Source organism: Somniosus microcephalus, chromosome 1, assembly GCF_052327205.1.
Source record: "Somniosus microcephalus isolate GS21.2 chromosome 1, FLI_Smic_1.0, whole genome shotgun sequence".
NCBI lineage: Eukaryota > Metazoa > Chordata > Chondrichthyes > Squaliformes > Somniosidae > Somniosus > Somniosus microcephalus.
The window spans coordinates 381,302,723-381,317,264 of record NC_140987.1 but is presented as its reverse complement, the minus strand read 5'-3'; the positions used below and the strand labels follow the sequence as shown (position 1 = coordinate 381,317,264).

Here is a 14,542-nt window from a genome sequence, read left to right as displayed (position 1 = left end):
GGAGAGGTACCACCAACGCTGCCTCCGCAAGATCCTGCAAATCCATTGGCAGGATAGGCGCACCAACGTCAGTGTTCTCGCTCAGGCCAACATCCCCAGCATTGAAGCTTTGACCGCGCTCAATCAGCTCCGATGGACGGGTCACATTGTCCGCATGCCCGATACGAGACTCCCAAAACAAGTGCTCTACTAGGAGCTCCAGCACGGCAAGAGATCCCCAGGTGGGCAGAAGAAATGCTTCAAGGACGCCCTCAAAGCCTCCTTGAAAAAGTGTAACATCCCCACTGACGCTTGGGAATCCCTGGCCCCAGACCGCACAAAGTGGAGAAGAAGCATCCGGGAAGGCGCCGAACACCTCGAGTCTCTTTGCCAGGAGCAAGCGAAAGCCAAGCGCAGGCAGCGCAAGGAGCGCACGTCAACCCAAGCACCCCACCCACCCGCCCCTTCAACCACCGTCTGCTCCACCTGTGACAGAGACTGTAGGTCCCGCATTGGGCTCATCAGTCACCTGAGAACTCATTTTTAATGTGGAAGCAAGTCATCCTCGGTTCCGAGGGACTGCCTAAGAAGAAGAATATAATGTACCATAAATTCATCTCTCTGTTTTTTTATCCTTGTATCAGAAACGTTAAAAATTGACTAGTAATCGTAAGCAAATCATGTCGAGGTATACAGAGAACATTGGATATGCACAGGCTGGAATCTAAACAAGGGGGTTGAATGGTTTATAGAAAAGGATAATGGATCCCTGGGAATGTGTTATTATAAACTCATTAAGGAGTTCAGGTGGACTAGATGGCTGAACAGGTTAGCATTTCATTCGAAACTCACCCAGAAACATGGTATGAAAGTATTTTCTCTGCTAGCTGTATAAAGTGCAAAGTGAAGTAGGTTTGGACAGACTCGACATAATTCTTAGTAGTTAAAGGTCAACAGCACAATATGGCAATCTCGGAGAAATGGAAATATCATATTGGCACATTTGTAATTCAAAGTATATGATGGGGTTGAGCAAAGTATCTACCTGTTGCTGGGCTGCAGGTTCTTGTTTGTTTTTATTTGTGGGTGGAGTGTGGTTAAATTACCGCTTGTGTCACATTACAGTTTAAATGTACTTGTCAGAATTGTGAAGTGCGCTAACTTAGTGTCTCTTGTCATGGTAATGCTGGATTTGAGAGCTCAGGGCAGAACTAAAATCTGCCCTCTAAAGTTTTAGCCTGTTTTTCTACTTATAATGTGCTGCATTAGTTATTAGCAAAGCAACGATTAGATCTCAACCCCAGTTCTGCCCTATCCTGTTTGCCTTGTGACTCAGCAAGAGATGAGAGCACTACTCTAACCTAGAGTTTGTCACCAGGTTTTATCAGTATGTGCCAAATTAGTGTTGCGGTGAAACCCGCCCTTAATGCAACTATGGTAAAAGTGTGGACCAGCAATGCACCTCAAGGTCATTCATTGCACTTCGAAAGAGGGAAAGATCCAAGAAGGCCTCAGCGTCATTGTGAATTTCAGTGCAACACAGTTATCATAGAGTCATAGGGGGGGAATTTTGCCAGCCCTGGGGAGGCGGGTAAGGAGGCGGGACTGCTGGGAAAATGGCAGAAACTGGGAGCGGGTACCGAACCCGCTCCCAACCCGCCTTCATAAATTTTTCCCGGGAGGCGGGTCCCCGCAGGGTGGGCTTGACAAAGTCAATCAAGGGAAAATAGCGTGGGGTGGCCAGATGTCATTGGGGGCGGGACTGAAACCTGACAACCAGCAGTCCCGCCCCCAACGCGCCCCCATTGATAAAATCCAGCCCATAGAGTCACAACGGCACAGAAGGAGGCCATTTGGCCCATCGAGTCCGTGCCGGCTCTCTGCAGAGCAATCCAGTCAGTCCCATTCCCCCGCTCTACCCCCGTAGCCCTGCAAGTTTATTTCCCTCAAGTGCCTATCCAGTCTCCCCTTGAAAACATCGAGTGTCTCCGCTTCCACCACTTCCGTCGGCAGCAAGTTCCAGGTCCTCACCACTCACTGTGTTAAAAACTATTTTCTCACATCCTCCCTGTATCTCTTGCCCAAAACCTTAAATCTGTGTCTCCTAGTCCTTGTACCATCAACAGTTGTGACATACATGATGCTTTTGCAATACGGATCACAATAAATGCTTTTAAAAGGAAGGCGGGGGGTGGGGGAATGCATCCCGACAACTATATTGCATAATGCTGATGTTTGCTGAACAATATATGGGCCCTGAACAGGAGAGACCTGCATGTGCTTCATTGAACATCAGTCCTGGAGATGCTTGCAGTAACAAGAGATTATTTGAATTCCCACCTCCCCCCCACCCCTCCCTTTAAACAGCAAATAGGCCCCTAATGCCCTCATTAATTGTATTTAACAGCTCTGCCCTAAGGCCTGGGGTTTTGTCACAGATGGTGCCTAAACTTTTCTCTTCACATTTTCTTTATCACCTCCTCTTCTAAAAATCTCTCTCTTTCCACTGGGCTCCTGTTTATTCAACTGTGCTAAATTTCACACTGAACCCCCAGGGATGCAGAAAGGCAGCAGGAATTATTCATGAACTCCTTTCTCAAAGAAGTTATAAAATTCTGGTTCTGTAACTCACAGAGCTCCGAGCTAGCCAAAGATTAGCCTGCAGAGAGAAAGGGCTCAGAAAGGTTTGCAATAAACTTTTTTTTGTTGTTGTTGAAAAGTTTGAGAAGTTGTACAGTTTTTAGTCAAGATCTGCTGCCAGTTATGGAAGTGGCTTTGTTGTCAGTTCAGAACCTCTGCTACAATCCAGTACGGGACATCAGGCTCACACAAACCCAACAGATTTGTGAAAACCCAGCCAGGTAAGGTGCACTTTTACTCTCTAGAAAGGAAGGCCTTTGGGGCAAGTTTCAGAGTCACTTTTCATTTTCATATATTAAAATTCTTTCCTGTTAAATGCCAGCTAAGAACGAAACTCTTGTAAAGCAGATTACAATGAAAACTAAATGTTTAAATGTCATTATATGTAAGTATTTAACTTTTTTGATTTGATCATTCAGCAGTGACAGACTGTTTTTAGATTTAAAAAAAATATTTTGTTGCTCCTCTTAACTCCAACAATGTTCTTTAACCCACACTTTGTGTGTAAGTTATATTACTGAAAGGCTACTGATGTTTTTTGTCCAATTTTGTCCCCTTCTTTCTTGAATTCAGTGATTCCTTACTGGGGTATGGTTCATGAGTGCTGGCTGCTCTCCGGTATCTAGTTCCAACTCATTTAATGTGTGAGCCTAAATAGTGATTGGCAGCAGACTATTTGACCATGGTGGGAATCACAGCGCTGCCTGATCCGGCCCTCACTCGACCTCCAGCAGAGGGGTCACTGGATAACGATCAAGAGCGCAAATCCTGCCTGATATTTTTTCCCAGATAAATTGTATTGGCCAAAGCATTGTTTTTACTGCTGAGTGTTTGTGAATCTGGGACTTTCCTGGCCTGTAGAATCCGTACCAGATCAGCAGCAAATGAACCATCAGGGGAGGTCTATGCAGTTTTTTGATTACATCTATTTAGCATGAAATTGAAACTTACTTCAAAGGATGTGTATTAAAGAAAGAAAGACTTGCATTTATATAGCACCTTTCACGACCACCAGACATCTCAAAGCACTTTACAGCCAATGAGTACTTTTGAAGTCACTGTTGTCATGTGGGAAACACAGCAACCAATTTGTGCACAGCAAGCTCCCACAAACAGCAATGTGAAAATGACCAGATAATCTGTTTTTATTATGTTGGTTGAGGGAGAAATATTGGCCAGGACACCGGGGATAACTCCCCTAACTCTTCGTTGAAATAGTGCCATGGGATCTTTTACGTCCACCTGAGAGAGCAGATGGGGCCTCGGTTTAATGTCTCATCCGAAAGACGGCACCTCCGACAATGCAGCACTCCCGCAGCACTGCACTGGAGTGTCAGCCTAGCTTTATCTGCACAAGTCCCTGGAGTAGGACTCGAACCCACAACTTTCTGACTCAGAGGCGAGTGTGCTACATTTGATTGTAGTATCATGAATTCTGTGAATTTACTAGGAGCTAAATGAACAGAGTTTAAAATATATTGGGAGTAGATCTTTGCGCAATAGTGTAAAATGGGTGATATTGAGTTGGCAGCCCGTTTTACAGCTCTTCCGATTTTTATTTCCATTCACTTTAATTGACTTCAATGGAAATAAACATTGGGAAAGATATAAAATGTCTGCTGACTTGCTATTGCCTGTTTTACACTATCGCACTAAGTCAAGATCTACCCCATTGAATTTAAATGTGAATCTGGAGCTCACATTACCATGACTAAGCCCAGGCTACTAATTTCCCAGTGATCCATGGAGTTTGTGATATGATAACAGTGACCTCGGTAACGACAAGGCAAGAGGATGGGGGAGATTTATTTTTTAGCCAAACTACATTCTTAGTTCAAATATTCTTTAAATTGTATGCTCACAAGAATGCAGCTCTTCCCATATTGTGTCCCTGTATTTTTCCTCGGGAAATGCCACTTACAACATAAAGAATATTTCTGTGCTGTGGGAAGGCAAGAATTCCTCACTCTGCTGCTTTGATCCTGTGATACTGGAGACACAGAACTGAACCATCTGTTTCTGCTCTTCCATTTGCTTTTAACACCAGTTCTTTCTCTATCCTTCTTACAGTTATTCACCTCTCTGGAGACCCTGGATAATGACAGCCAGAGACATGGACAGGCAGAGATGGAGAGGGCAAAACTCAGTAAGTGATTATTTAGCCCTCTGGTAGAAATAAGGATTTGTTTTGATTCCAAGCAAGAAAATAGATGATAGTAAACACAGCAGTGCATTAGGTCTTAACAGCTGTAATAGCTACATACCAAGCCCTGGCAGGAGTGGTAATTGTAATAACTGTGTGTTGTTTGATATACGCCCATCGTAAAATGCCCAAAACTGGTCCTTGACCTCTCCAGATCTCTTTTCCCGACTTATCGAATGTTTACTGCCAATTTATTACCTTCTGTTGCTTGTATGTACACATAGCATGCAACCATGGCCATTAGCCTTTAAGAACTGAAACATCCGTGAAAAAAATTAATATTGTTACAGTTTTGAGTGTGGATATGTAAGAAGTCATCAGGTACATTCCTCCCAACCCCTCCCCCACCAGAGTGGCTAGCTGTCCCTCCCATGTATGACTCTAAGGCAACATATTTAAGTCCCAGTGTGCTTATCCATAGAGCATGATATCCAGTCTGTCCATTATTTGCACCCAATCTTTCCATTATCAGTCTTCAAGATTCAAGATTCAAGATCATTTTATTGCCATATGTAACTAGTACAATGGAATGCTTACTCCCCACTCCCACAATACAAGCATATAAATATAAAAGCAAAAAATAAAAACAAGTATAAATAAAAACAATAAGCAAATAAGCAGAAAGTACAGCAATAACAGTCCAAGTTGCAGGATATGATGAATAGTGCAAAAAAGCCTCAATTACCACTGGAAATAATAGTAATGTAATATGATAAATATATGGTAATACAGGTAGACTATCCTTTATCCGAAAACCTCGGGACCAGCCGTGTTTCGGTTTTTGGAAAATTTCGGATTTCAGAAGGTATTTTATAAGACTGGGAAATTTGTCGGGGGTGGGGGTCGGCAGGGGGTCGGGGGTTGGCGGGGGGGTCGGGGGTCGGCGGGGGGTCGGGGGGCGGGGTCAGCGGGGGGTCGGGGTGGGGGTCGGCGGGGGTCGGGGTCGTGCGCACGACTTACGCTGAACGAAAACACTTTCGGTTTTCAGAGGATTTCGGTTTTCGGAAGTGCGGATAAAGGATACACTATCCCTTATCCGAAAGGGTGGGGGTTGGCGGGGGGTCGGGGGGTCGTGGGGGGGGAGAAAAGAATATCGGACAGGCCGCTGTATTGTTGGGTTCACTCTCCCGGTATACCTCCTTCACAACTGCCCGGCTCGGCCTGCAATCTCCTACCCAGGAGGGAACTCAGTGACCCTCTGCCCTGCTCAGCGTAAGTCGTGCGCCACTCTGGTCATGTCGTGCGCACGACTTACGCTGAACGAAAAAACCTTCGGTTTTTAGAGGGTTTCGGTTTTCGGAAGTTCGGATAAAGGATAGTCTACCTGTATAAGTATAATATATATATTTACATAAACATATAACTATAATATGTGGGGCAGTGCGGTTAGCAGTTCAGTAGACGCACTGCCTGTGGATAGAAACTGTTCTTAAACCTGCTGGTCCTGGTTCGGATGCTGCGGTACCGACGTCCGGACCGCAGGAGGGAGAACAGTTTGAGCCCAGGGTGATTGGGATCCTGGATGATGGAGCGGGCCTTGTTCCGGCACCTGGTCTGGAAGATCTCCTCGATGGACGGAAGTGCACACCCGATGATCTTTTCTGCCGTATTCACAACTCTCTGGATGGCTTTCTTGTTCTGTGCAGTGGTGTTACCATACCACACATTGACACCACTCGTCAAGACACTCTCTATGGTGCCGCGGTAAAAGTTCACAAGCCACTGTGTGCTTATGCTGCATTTCCTCAGGCACCGTAGAGGGTAGAGGCGCTGGTGTGCCTTCTTCAGCATAGCCTCAGTATTATGGTTCCAGGCCAGGTCATCAGAGATCTGCAGTCTGTCCATTATTCTGTGTGTAACACACCCAGCCTGTCCATTATCCTGTGTGTAACACACCCAATCTTTCCATTATCAGTCTGTCCATTATCCTGTGCGTAACACACTCAGCCTGTGCACAGTGCACTATTCTGTCTGTAACACCCACTGGACAATGCAAATAATGCACTTAAGCCTGTAATTATCCTATGTAAGCTCACGGCAGTCTTTCCATTATCATGTGTATAACACACCCAGTCTTTGCATTATCCTGTGTAAGACAGTCTAGCCAGTGCAATATATATATAATCTATATATATAAAGGAGTCGATCTGTCTGTCCTTCTGTCTGTCCTTCTGTCTGTCCTCGGGTGTGTGTCTGTCCGGCTATGCGCTCGAAAGTTACAGAGCGTACCTACGCGTGCGTTACGTCGAAAGAAAGCTCACCGTTCCAAAACGATGGTAAGCGTATTTACGTTTCGGCCAGACAAAAATCGCGCCCGCGGTATCCGAAAAACCTTCAACATTCCGCTCATTAGCATCTCATTATCCGCTCATTAGCGACAGAGTGACCTCGAGGTCGACCAATCGTACGCCGGGTTGCTGGCGCGTGCGGCCGGGCCCTCCTACGGTCGAGTGACGGGATGATTGACCAATCCTATGCTTTGGTGACCTGACGGTCGACCAATCGGTGCGTGTGTGGGTGGGCCTTATCGTTCTGAACCGAGGTGAGTAGCCGCCATCTTGCTTCCATTCTTTTTCCTGCTTTCTGCGTCTTTCTTTTCAAATATACATTTCCAGCAAAATAAAATTGCTTTTATTACATTGTTTTAAAAAAAACTTCATTCATTTGTAAATATTTTCTCTAACCTGAAGATTCTTTTTCCTACCTTTCCCCGTTTTTGTTAGGCCTCAAAGCCTGGGCCTTTCTTGCCCAGCCAGGCCTGAGCTAGGTAATTGTCCCACGGCTTCTGCAAAGCTCCTCACCCACCCCCCCCGGTGTCACGTTACCCGGGGCAACGGCGTCAGCCACGAGGGTCACGGTGCGCGCGCAGCAGGAGCATCTGAGACGCGGCATCTCTCTCTGTTCCCCGCTCGGCTCGGGCGGGGCGGGGCTCGAGCGGGGCTTGGTGAGCGGGAAGGGCTACCCCGGCAACCGGGCCCGCCGGCCGTCTCTCACAGCCGCAATCGGCGGACTTCAAGCCGGCTCGGCCGGGGGGGCGGGGCTCGGAGACTCTCGGGAGTGCGGGGCGGCCGGGGCTCGGAGAGCGGGGCTCTCGGGAGTGCGGGGCGGGCGGGGCTCGGAGAGCGGGGCTCTCGGGAGTGCTGGGCGGGGCGGCTGGGGCTCGGAGAGTGGGGCTCTCGGGAGTGCGGGGCGGCCGGGGCTCGGACAGCGGGGCTCTCGGGATTGCGGGGCGGCGTGGCCGGTGCTCGGGAGGACGGGGGCTCGGAAGGGGGGGAAGGGTTACCCCGGCAACCGGGCGTGGCCGTCTCTCAGCCTCAAGCCGGCTCACGCCTGTTCTCGGGGCTTGGCTCCATTTGCGGCCGCAGGCCACTCGCCCTCTCTCTCTCCTTCCCTCTGTCTCTCTCCCTCCCCCCTTCTCTCCCTCCCCCCCTTCTCTCCCCCCTTCTCTTCCCCCCCTTCTCTCCCTCCTTCTCTCCCCCTTCTCTCCACCCCCCACCCCCCTTCTCTCCCCTTCTCACTCCCCTTCTCTCCCCCGCTCCCCCTTCTCTCCCCCACTCCCTCCCCCCTCCTCGCCCCCCTTCTCTCCCCCCTCCTTCCCCCCCTGCCCTCCCTCCCCCTCCCTCCCCCCTCCCTCCCCCCTCCCCGCCCTCCCCCCTCCCCGCCGCCCTCCCTGCCACCCTCCCCGCCCTCTCTTCCCCCCAGTCGCTCTCTCTCTTCCCCCCAGTCGCTCTCTCTCTTCCCCCCAGTCGTGCTCTCTCTTCCCCCCAGTCGCTCTCTCTCTTCCCCCCAGTCGCTCTCTCTCTTCCCCCCAGTCGCTCTCTCTCTTCCCCCCAGTCGCTCTCTCTCTTCCCCCCAGTCGCTCTCTCTCTTCCCCCCAGTTGCTCTCTCTCTTCCCCCCAGTCGCTCTCTCTCTTCCCCCCAGTCACTCTCTCTCTCTCTTCCAACAACAACATGCCCTCGAAAAAGCCTCGGCACCGCCGGGCACTTCAGCTAGTAGTATATATAACACCAGCCTGTGCACTACTATACATGTTTAAACTTGTCTTTGGAGAAGCAGGAAAGGGCTATGGGGAATTTTTTCATTTATATTAAATAAAGCATACCTCATGTTCTGATATTGCTGAGGTGGACAGTTGTGAGGAGTTGCTATGTGTGTAGTGACTGGGGGGAGGTACGGGGTAGATTTTCCACTTGCTGGCCTGGGTATAAAGCTGGTGTTGCAGATTGACCACCCATTGAAATCAATGGTAATGAAAATTAGACGGTTTCTATAATGCGGTTGATCCACAACGCCAGCTTTACGCTCGAGCAATAAGTTGACAATCTACCCCTGGCTATCCACTGTTCCAACCAATATATCTTTGGACCAGATAGACTGTTATACTGACAGTGCAAAGCAACAAAGCAGAGATCCCTTGGAGTGCTGATTCCGCTCCTTTGCTGCTAATTGTTTATTAGATAAAATATGAATCATATCAAAACCATATTTTTAGTGACTACATTTATTTCTGGAATACTCCAGTCCTGATCTTTGCTGAAATGTTTCAGACTATACCCAATGGAGACCATGAAGTGCTGGGATTAACACTGGGGAACAGATGGCTAAAGGGGCATAATGCCACATCCAGGGAATGGTGTGGAATTCACACTCCAAGCTGCAGCCAGATTTGTGATGTCTGAGGCTGAGGAATCTCTTCAGTTGTGTCGAACCTTTCGTGGTCCAGGAAGGCTGGGTCGCCGGAGGACAACACACTTGTGCCGTTCTCTTGTATTTACACCTAAAGTGTACAGCAGGGCTCCATGTAGGCACATTGCGAACTTTATCCAGCCAGTTTGCCTGTGCGCACACCAGCAATGACTATTTGTCCAGTGCACATCGGTGTCATGATTTCAGCAACAAGTGACGTTGCGATGCCCAAAACATTGCGGGACTCTTTCTGCAGCCATTGTGTCACAACATTCTGGAATATAAAATAGCTGAAGCAAGATCATTGCTTTTACTGGAACGCTGAAGGTGGGTGGCAGCCAGGACCCAATGGCATTCGATCAGTCTAAAAGTAATTATGGACACGACTCAAAGAAAGAATTGTTTTTAAATACCCTCAGTCCTGGGAACTCAATTCTGTTCTTTCCTTTTGTTTTAATGAATATATTTTGAAAGTTTTAAAGAGCCCTCTTCCCTCCTCCCTATTGCATTCATATAGCGCCTTTCACGACCTCAGGACATCCCAAAGCACTTTACAACCTATGAAGTACTTTTGAAGTGTAGTCACTGTTGTAATGTAGGAAACGTGGCAGCCAATTTGCGCACAGCAAGGTCCTACAAACAGTAATGAGATAATGACCAGATAATCTATTTTAGTGGTGTTGATTGAGGGATAAATATTGGCCAGGACACTAGGGAAAACTCCCCTGCTCTTTTTCGAAATAGTGCCATGAGATCATTCACGTCCACCTGAGAGAGCAGACGGGGCCTCGGTTTAACGTCTCATCCGAAAGACGCCACCTCCGACAGTGCTGCACTCCCTCAGCACTGCACTGGAGTGTCAGCCTAGATTATGTGCTCAACTCTCTGGAGTGGGATAATAGATCTCACAAAACCTAAAGTGTCGTGAGTGATAATTCACCTTTAATTTGTTTCACTTTCTAATACTGTACGGTTGCTAATTGTCCAATGTTATATGCAGTAACCACCAGTGAGGGTTTGCTCAGATGGCAACAGAATTGCCTATGATAATGATTCAGTCTTGACTGAGATGCATGTCAAGGTTTGTAGGTTCACCGAGAGAGAAATTCAACTCTCAGCCACCTGTTTTGCGTCTGAAAAATGGGTGGCCAGCAGTTGACAATGGGGGGTGGGGCGTGGGGCCCCCTTCATCTCGGTCACCTCTTCAAGGCCCAGGGCCCTCCTGCTGCAATATTCAGCTGGGTATGTGAATGGGCGAGCAGCCCTTCCACCTGAAACGGGCATAAGACTACTTAAATATGTAAATCGAGCTCCTGTGCCAGTCGTAAGACCTTGATTGCAAAATTCAGGTACAAATGTGCACCTTAAAGGCACCCACTAGAGGCCGATCAAAATGTAGTCCAGGAAATTTTAAGTTTTGATTTTTGTGGGCTCAGGCTAAGTAGGAGTGCTTCTCAAGGGGCGACAAAAGGACCCCAGCTCGTTGCTGGCCTTTTTGAAGCCCCCTCCCCACCCATACCCCACACAGATCACCTCCACCTCCAGACTTGACCTGCCGGTCAGTCATCATGAAAGCCGGCCGATTTCCTATCATCTGACAACCAGTGAGCTGCACCGGGGCACCCGTGTGGCGCTCGCAGCTTGCTGGCAGCATTTAAATGAGGCCCAAACCCCAATTTGGCTCAGGCCTCATGCTGGCATGAACTGGCAGGCGGAGCAGTCACTCCACCGACTTCCTGCCTGTTTCGGTTGGAGGTCAAATTTCTCAGCCACTGTTTTTCTGCGTTTGTCAAAAATGATCAGATGCTCCATAGGATAGTCAGTTTGTTAGATTGGTTTTGTATAGGGATACCAGCATTGGGGGACTGGAGCTGTCAGATATGTGTGTGTGTCTGTGGGGAGTTGGGATGGGGTAATACAGCAAAAGATAGGACCCTAATTGTTGCCAATGGTAGAATGTGGAAGAAGATGGTACAGTCTGGGCCAAGTAACATCAGAAAATCTCTTTGATATTTATTCCTCCTGTAAAGGGCTCCTTCCTGTATCTGTGCTCCCTTGTTAACATTGTGCAACTGTATCTACCAGTCATTCTTTAAAAAGGGTTCAGATGGCAAGACCCTCCAAAAGGGTCCTTTTATGAAGAGACCCCACTGTATTAAGAAATATTGTCATGACCAGTAATGCATCATTGTCCCTGGGTTTTAATTTCTCATCCTTGTTTTAAAATCCTTCCATGGCCTCACCCCTCCCTATCTCTGTAATCTCCTCCAGCCCTACAGCCCTCTGAAATATTTGCGCTCCTCTAATTCTGGCCTCTTGCGCATCCCCAATTTTAATCGCTCCACCATTGGCGGCCGTGCCTTCAGCTGCCGAGGCCCTAAGCTCTGGAATTCCCTCCCTAAACCTCTCTGCCTCTCTAACCCTCTTTCCTCCTTTAAGACATTTCTTAAAACCTACCTCTTTGACCAAGCTTCTGCCCTCTTATGTGGGTTGGTGTCAAATTTTTTTGATAATGCTCCTGTGAAGCAGCTTGGGACATTTTAATATGTTAAAGGCGTTATATAAGTACAAGTTGCTGTTGTTGGGTGTAATTACACTGTGAAAAACTCACATTATTCAGTTGTAAAATAATTGAATTGGCATTTTTTTATTTTCTAAAATAGAAACAAAAGTAGAATAAAATGTTAGGTAGGTTTTTGTCTCTGCTGATTTGACATATATCTGTATTATCTTTTTTCAACAGCCTCACATGGGACTAGCCAATGATGAGACTGCAGGAGAGACTATACCTTCTTTATTTACTCACCCAGTCAGGTAAAGGCAAGCTCAATGTTGCAAGTTTAGGGTCTGCCTTAGATATTCTCTTGGATAGAGCAATGCTAGTCAATCCTATAAGTGGTTCAAGCATCTTACATTTAGGGGTGTGTCTGCACTACCCTATATGTAACTATACAGTAGCATAACCCAAGGGTGGAAGAATGGTAACCACTTGTGATCTGAACTGCATAATGTGTCTTTTGCATGTGCCCTCATATGAGCTTCTCCACTTCATTTCCAAAAGCAGCCTGAGACACTTGGTGAAATCGAGGCCGTATACGAATCATTAAGCTGTTTTATTTCACAGATAGCAAATGAACGTAAAGAGTAACAGGCAAAGCAAATTCCACTTAGGCAGAATCAACACGGTTTTATGAAAGGGAAATCGTGTTCGACAAATCTATTCGAGTTTTTTGAGGATGTAACTGGCACGGTAGATAAGGGAGAACCAGTGGATGTAATGTATTTGGATATTTGGGTGTTAAAAACACTGGACAGGCAGGTGTGAATCCTGTGCTTGATGACAACACAACAGAGTTGAGGCATTTTTATACAGGGAAAAAGGAAGTATAAATTTCTGGGAAGTGCATAGTTGGAGGGACCAGGTGAGAATCGGCATGGGGTGAAGGAATAAGAATCTTAAATTGAGGTAAACATTGATTAAAAGTTGTGGGGCATAGCAGTTCTAACTATTATCTCTTTCTCGTCCTTCTAATTGTGATAATGGAAAAACAGGAAATTGTCAACAAAATTGATTGTGTTGACAATACTGTGCGTGGTAACATTGTGTCATTTTAGGGGTAGTAAAAGTCTAAGGGATTTGCTTGTCATTTGTTTCATGTGATGGACTCAGTAATGTTCTTTAATATAAATGTTATTTTGTTACGTGTATAGAAACGGAGGAAAAATCCTTTCCTTTTAACCCATTTATAGATATTGCACAGACTCTAATTATTAACTAAGGTGTGTTTTGGAGAGGAGATAAATTTGAGCTTTTCTTGATTTTCCTACAGGCTGATGTGGCCCAGGAGCAAATGCTTTGACTACCTGTACAGTGAAGGGCAGGAACTTTTGGCAGCATTCCCTGTGCAAGCCACAATCAGCTTCTACATAGAATCAGACAGCGAGGATGAAGATGAGGAATTCGATGAGGAAGATGAATTAGAAGAAGAATCAGCCATAGAGAGTGTGTTGGGGAAAAAAACAGAGCAGAAAAGTCAAGAGCTGTAACAGATGATGGACTAAGACAGATCGACCTATTATGCTAAATCTCAACGACACTCAGCCGTTCAATTGTGCAATTTTGTCTTTAATTTATAAGCATCTCAAGATGCCGAGGTGGATATTTTTGCAATGTCTGTACATACTGTAGAGATTTTTTATTATTAAAAGGATTTTTTTTTACATTAGAAAGGTGCTTCTGTGTCTGAATAGGTCATGTTGAAGATGAAAAAGAGAAAAATCATCAAAAATGATACTAAGCCTGGGTCAGGGAGGAGGAGAGAAAATTGGGTCAGGGCCAGGGAAGGGTAGGCACAGATCGCAAAACCATAGAGGGAACTGACTCCAGATTAGGGAAGAACAAAGCTAAGTAACCCAGGACCAGGTTTAGGCAGAATGGGCAGTCTCTTAGCTTTAGGTACGGAAGGCACATGTGGTAGACTCAATGTGACAGATGGCTGCAGGAAGCTGTTGACTAACATGTCCAAGCTGGATGCAGACGTTGGGGGTGTTCACTCCGGCTGCCTGCCTCTCTTCTGCGGCTACGTTCGTGCCTGGGTTTCCCTGGAGAAGGAGCACGCAGTGACCACTGGTACGCTTGAGGCCTTTCGTGACCAGTGGGCACCGCAGGGACTGGAGTGCATAATTGATACAGAAAATAATATTAAGATTTGATAAGTTTTCTTTTGTTTTTTTAATTATAATTTGATATTTTGTTGCTTGTGCCCTTTTAAAAAGGGGGCACTTTTGTTAATTTGATTTTGATTAATGACAATGTCATCCTAATTGGCAGTTAGAAGAGTAGGAAGCTGTTGGCATAGTGATACAGTTTTGGGAACAATAGCAGAGTTTTACAAGGATGCAAAGTCTCATCCATTTTATATTCTGCGGTGTTATGAGAAATGCTAGCACTTATCGTATGGTGATTCTTCTGTTCACTTCATCAGAAGTTTTATTGATAAAACTAATCTCTAAATGTGGTGGAATCAGCCAAG

At 46.5% G+C, this 14,542-nt stretch overlaps 1 protein-coding gene across 1 annotated transcript; it reads left to right on the top strand.

Annotated features, from left to right (window-relative positions):
- Positions 1–4,685: 4,685 nt before the first annotated feature.
- LOC147125027 (protein ripply2.1-like) lies at positions 4,686–13,722 on the top strand. The gene is made up of 3 exons (XM_086008412.1): positions 4,686–4,765; positions 12,253–12,323; positions 13,340–13,722. Exons 1-3 carry the CDS (start codon positions 4,718–4,720, stop codon positions 13,554–13,556), a joined length of 336 nt encoding a protein of 111 aa, XP_085864538.1. The 5' UTR covers positions 4,686–4,717; the 3' UTR covers positions 13,557–13,722.
- The last annotated feature ends 820 nt before the right edge of the window (positions 13,723–14,542 follow it).

What these genes read in the sequence shown, in the direction of transcription:
- LOC147125027 (XM_086008412.1), top strand. Translation starts at nt 4,718, where the DNA reads ATGACAGCCAGAGACATGGACAGGCAGAGATGGAGAGGGCAAAACTCA. An exon ending in GATGGAGAGGGCAAAACTCA is followed by an intron (nt 4,766 to 12,252) that starts GTAAGTGATTAT and finishes TTTTTTCAACAG; the next exon opens with CCTCACATGGGACTAGCCAA. An exon ending in TTATTTACTCACCCAGTCAG is followed by an intron (nt 12,324 to 13,339) that starts GTAAAGGCAAGC and finishes ATTTTCCTACAG; the next exon opens with GCTGATGTGGCCCAGGAGCA.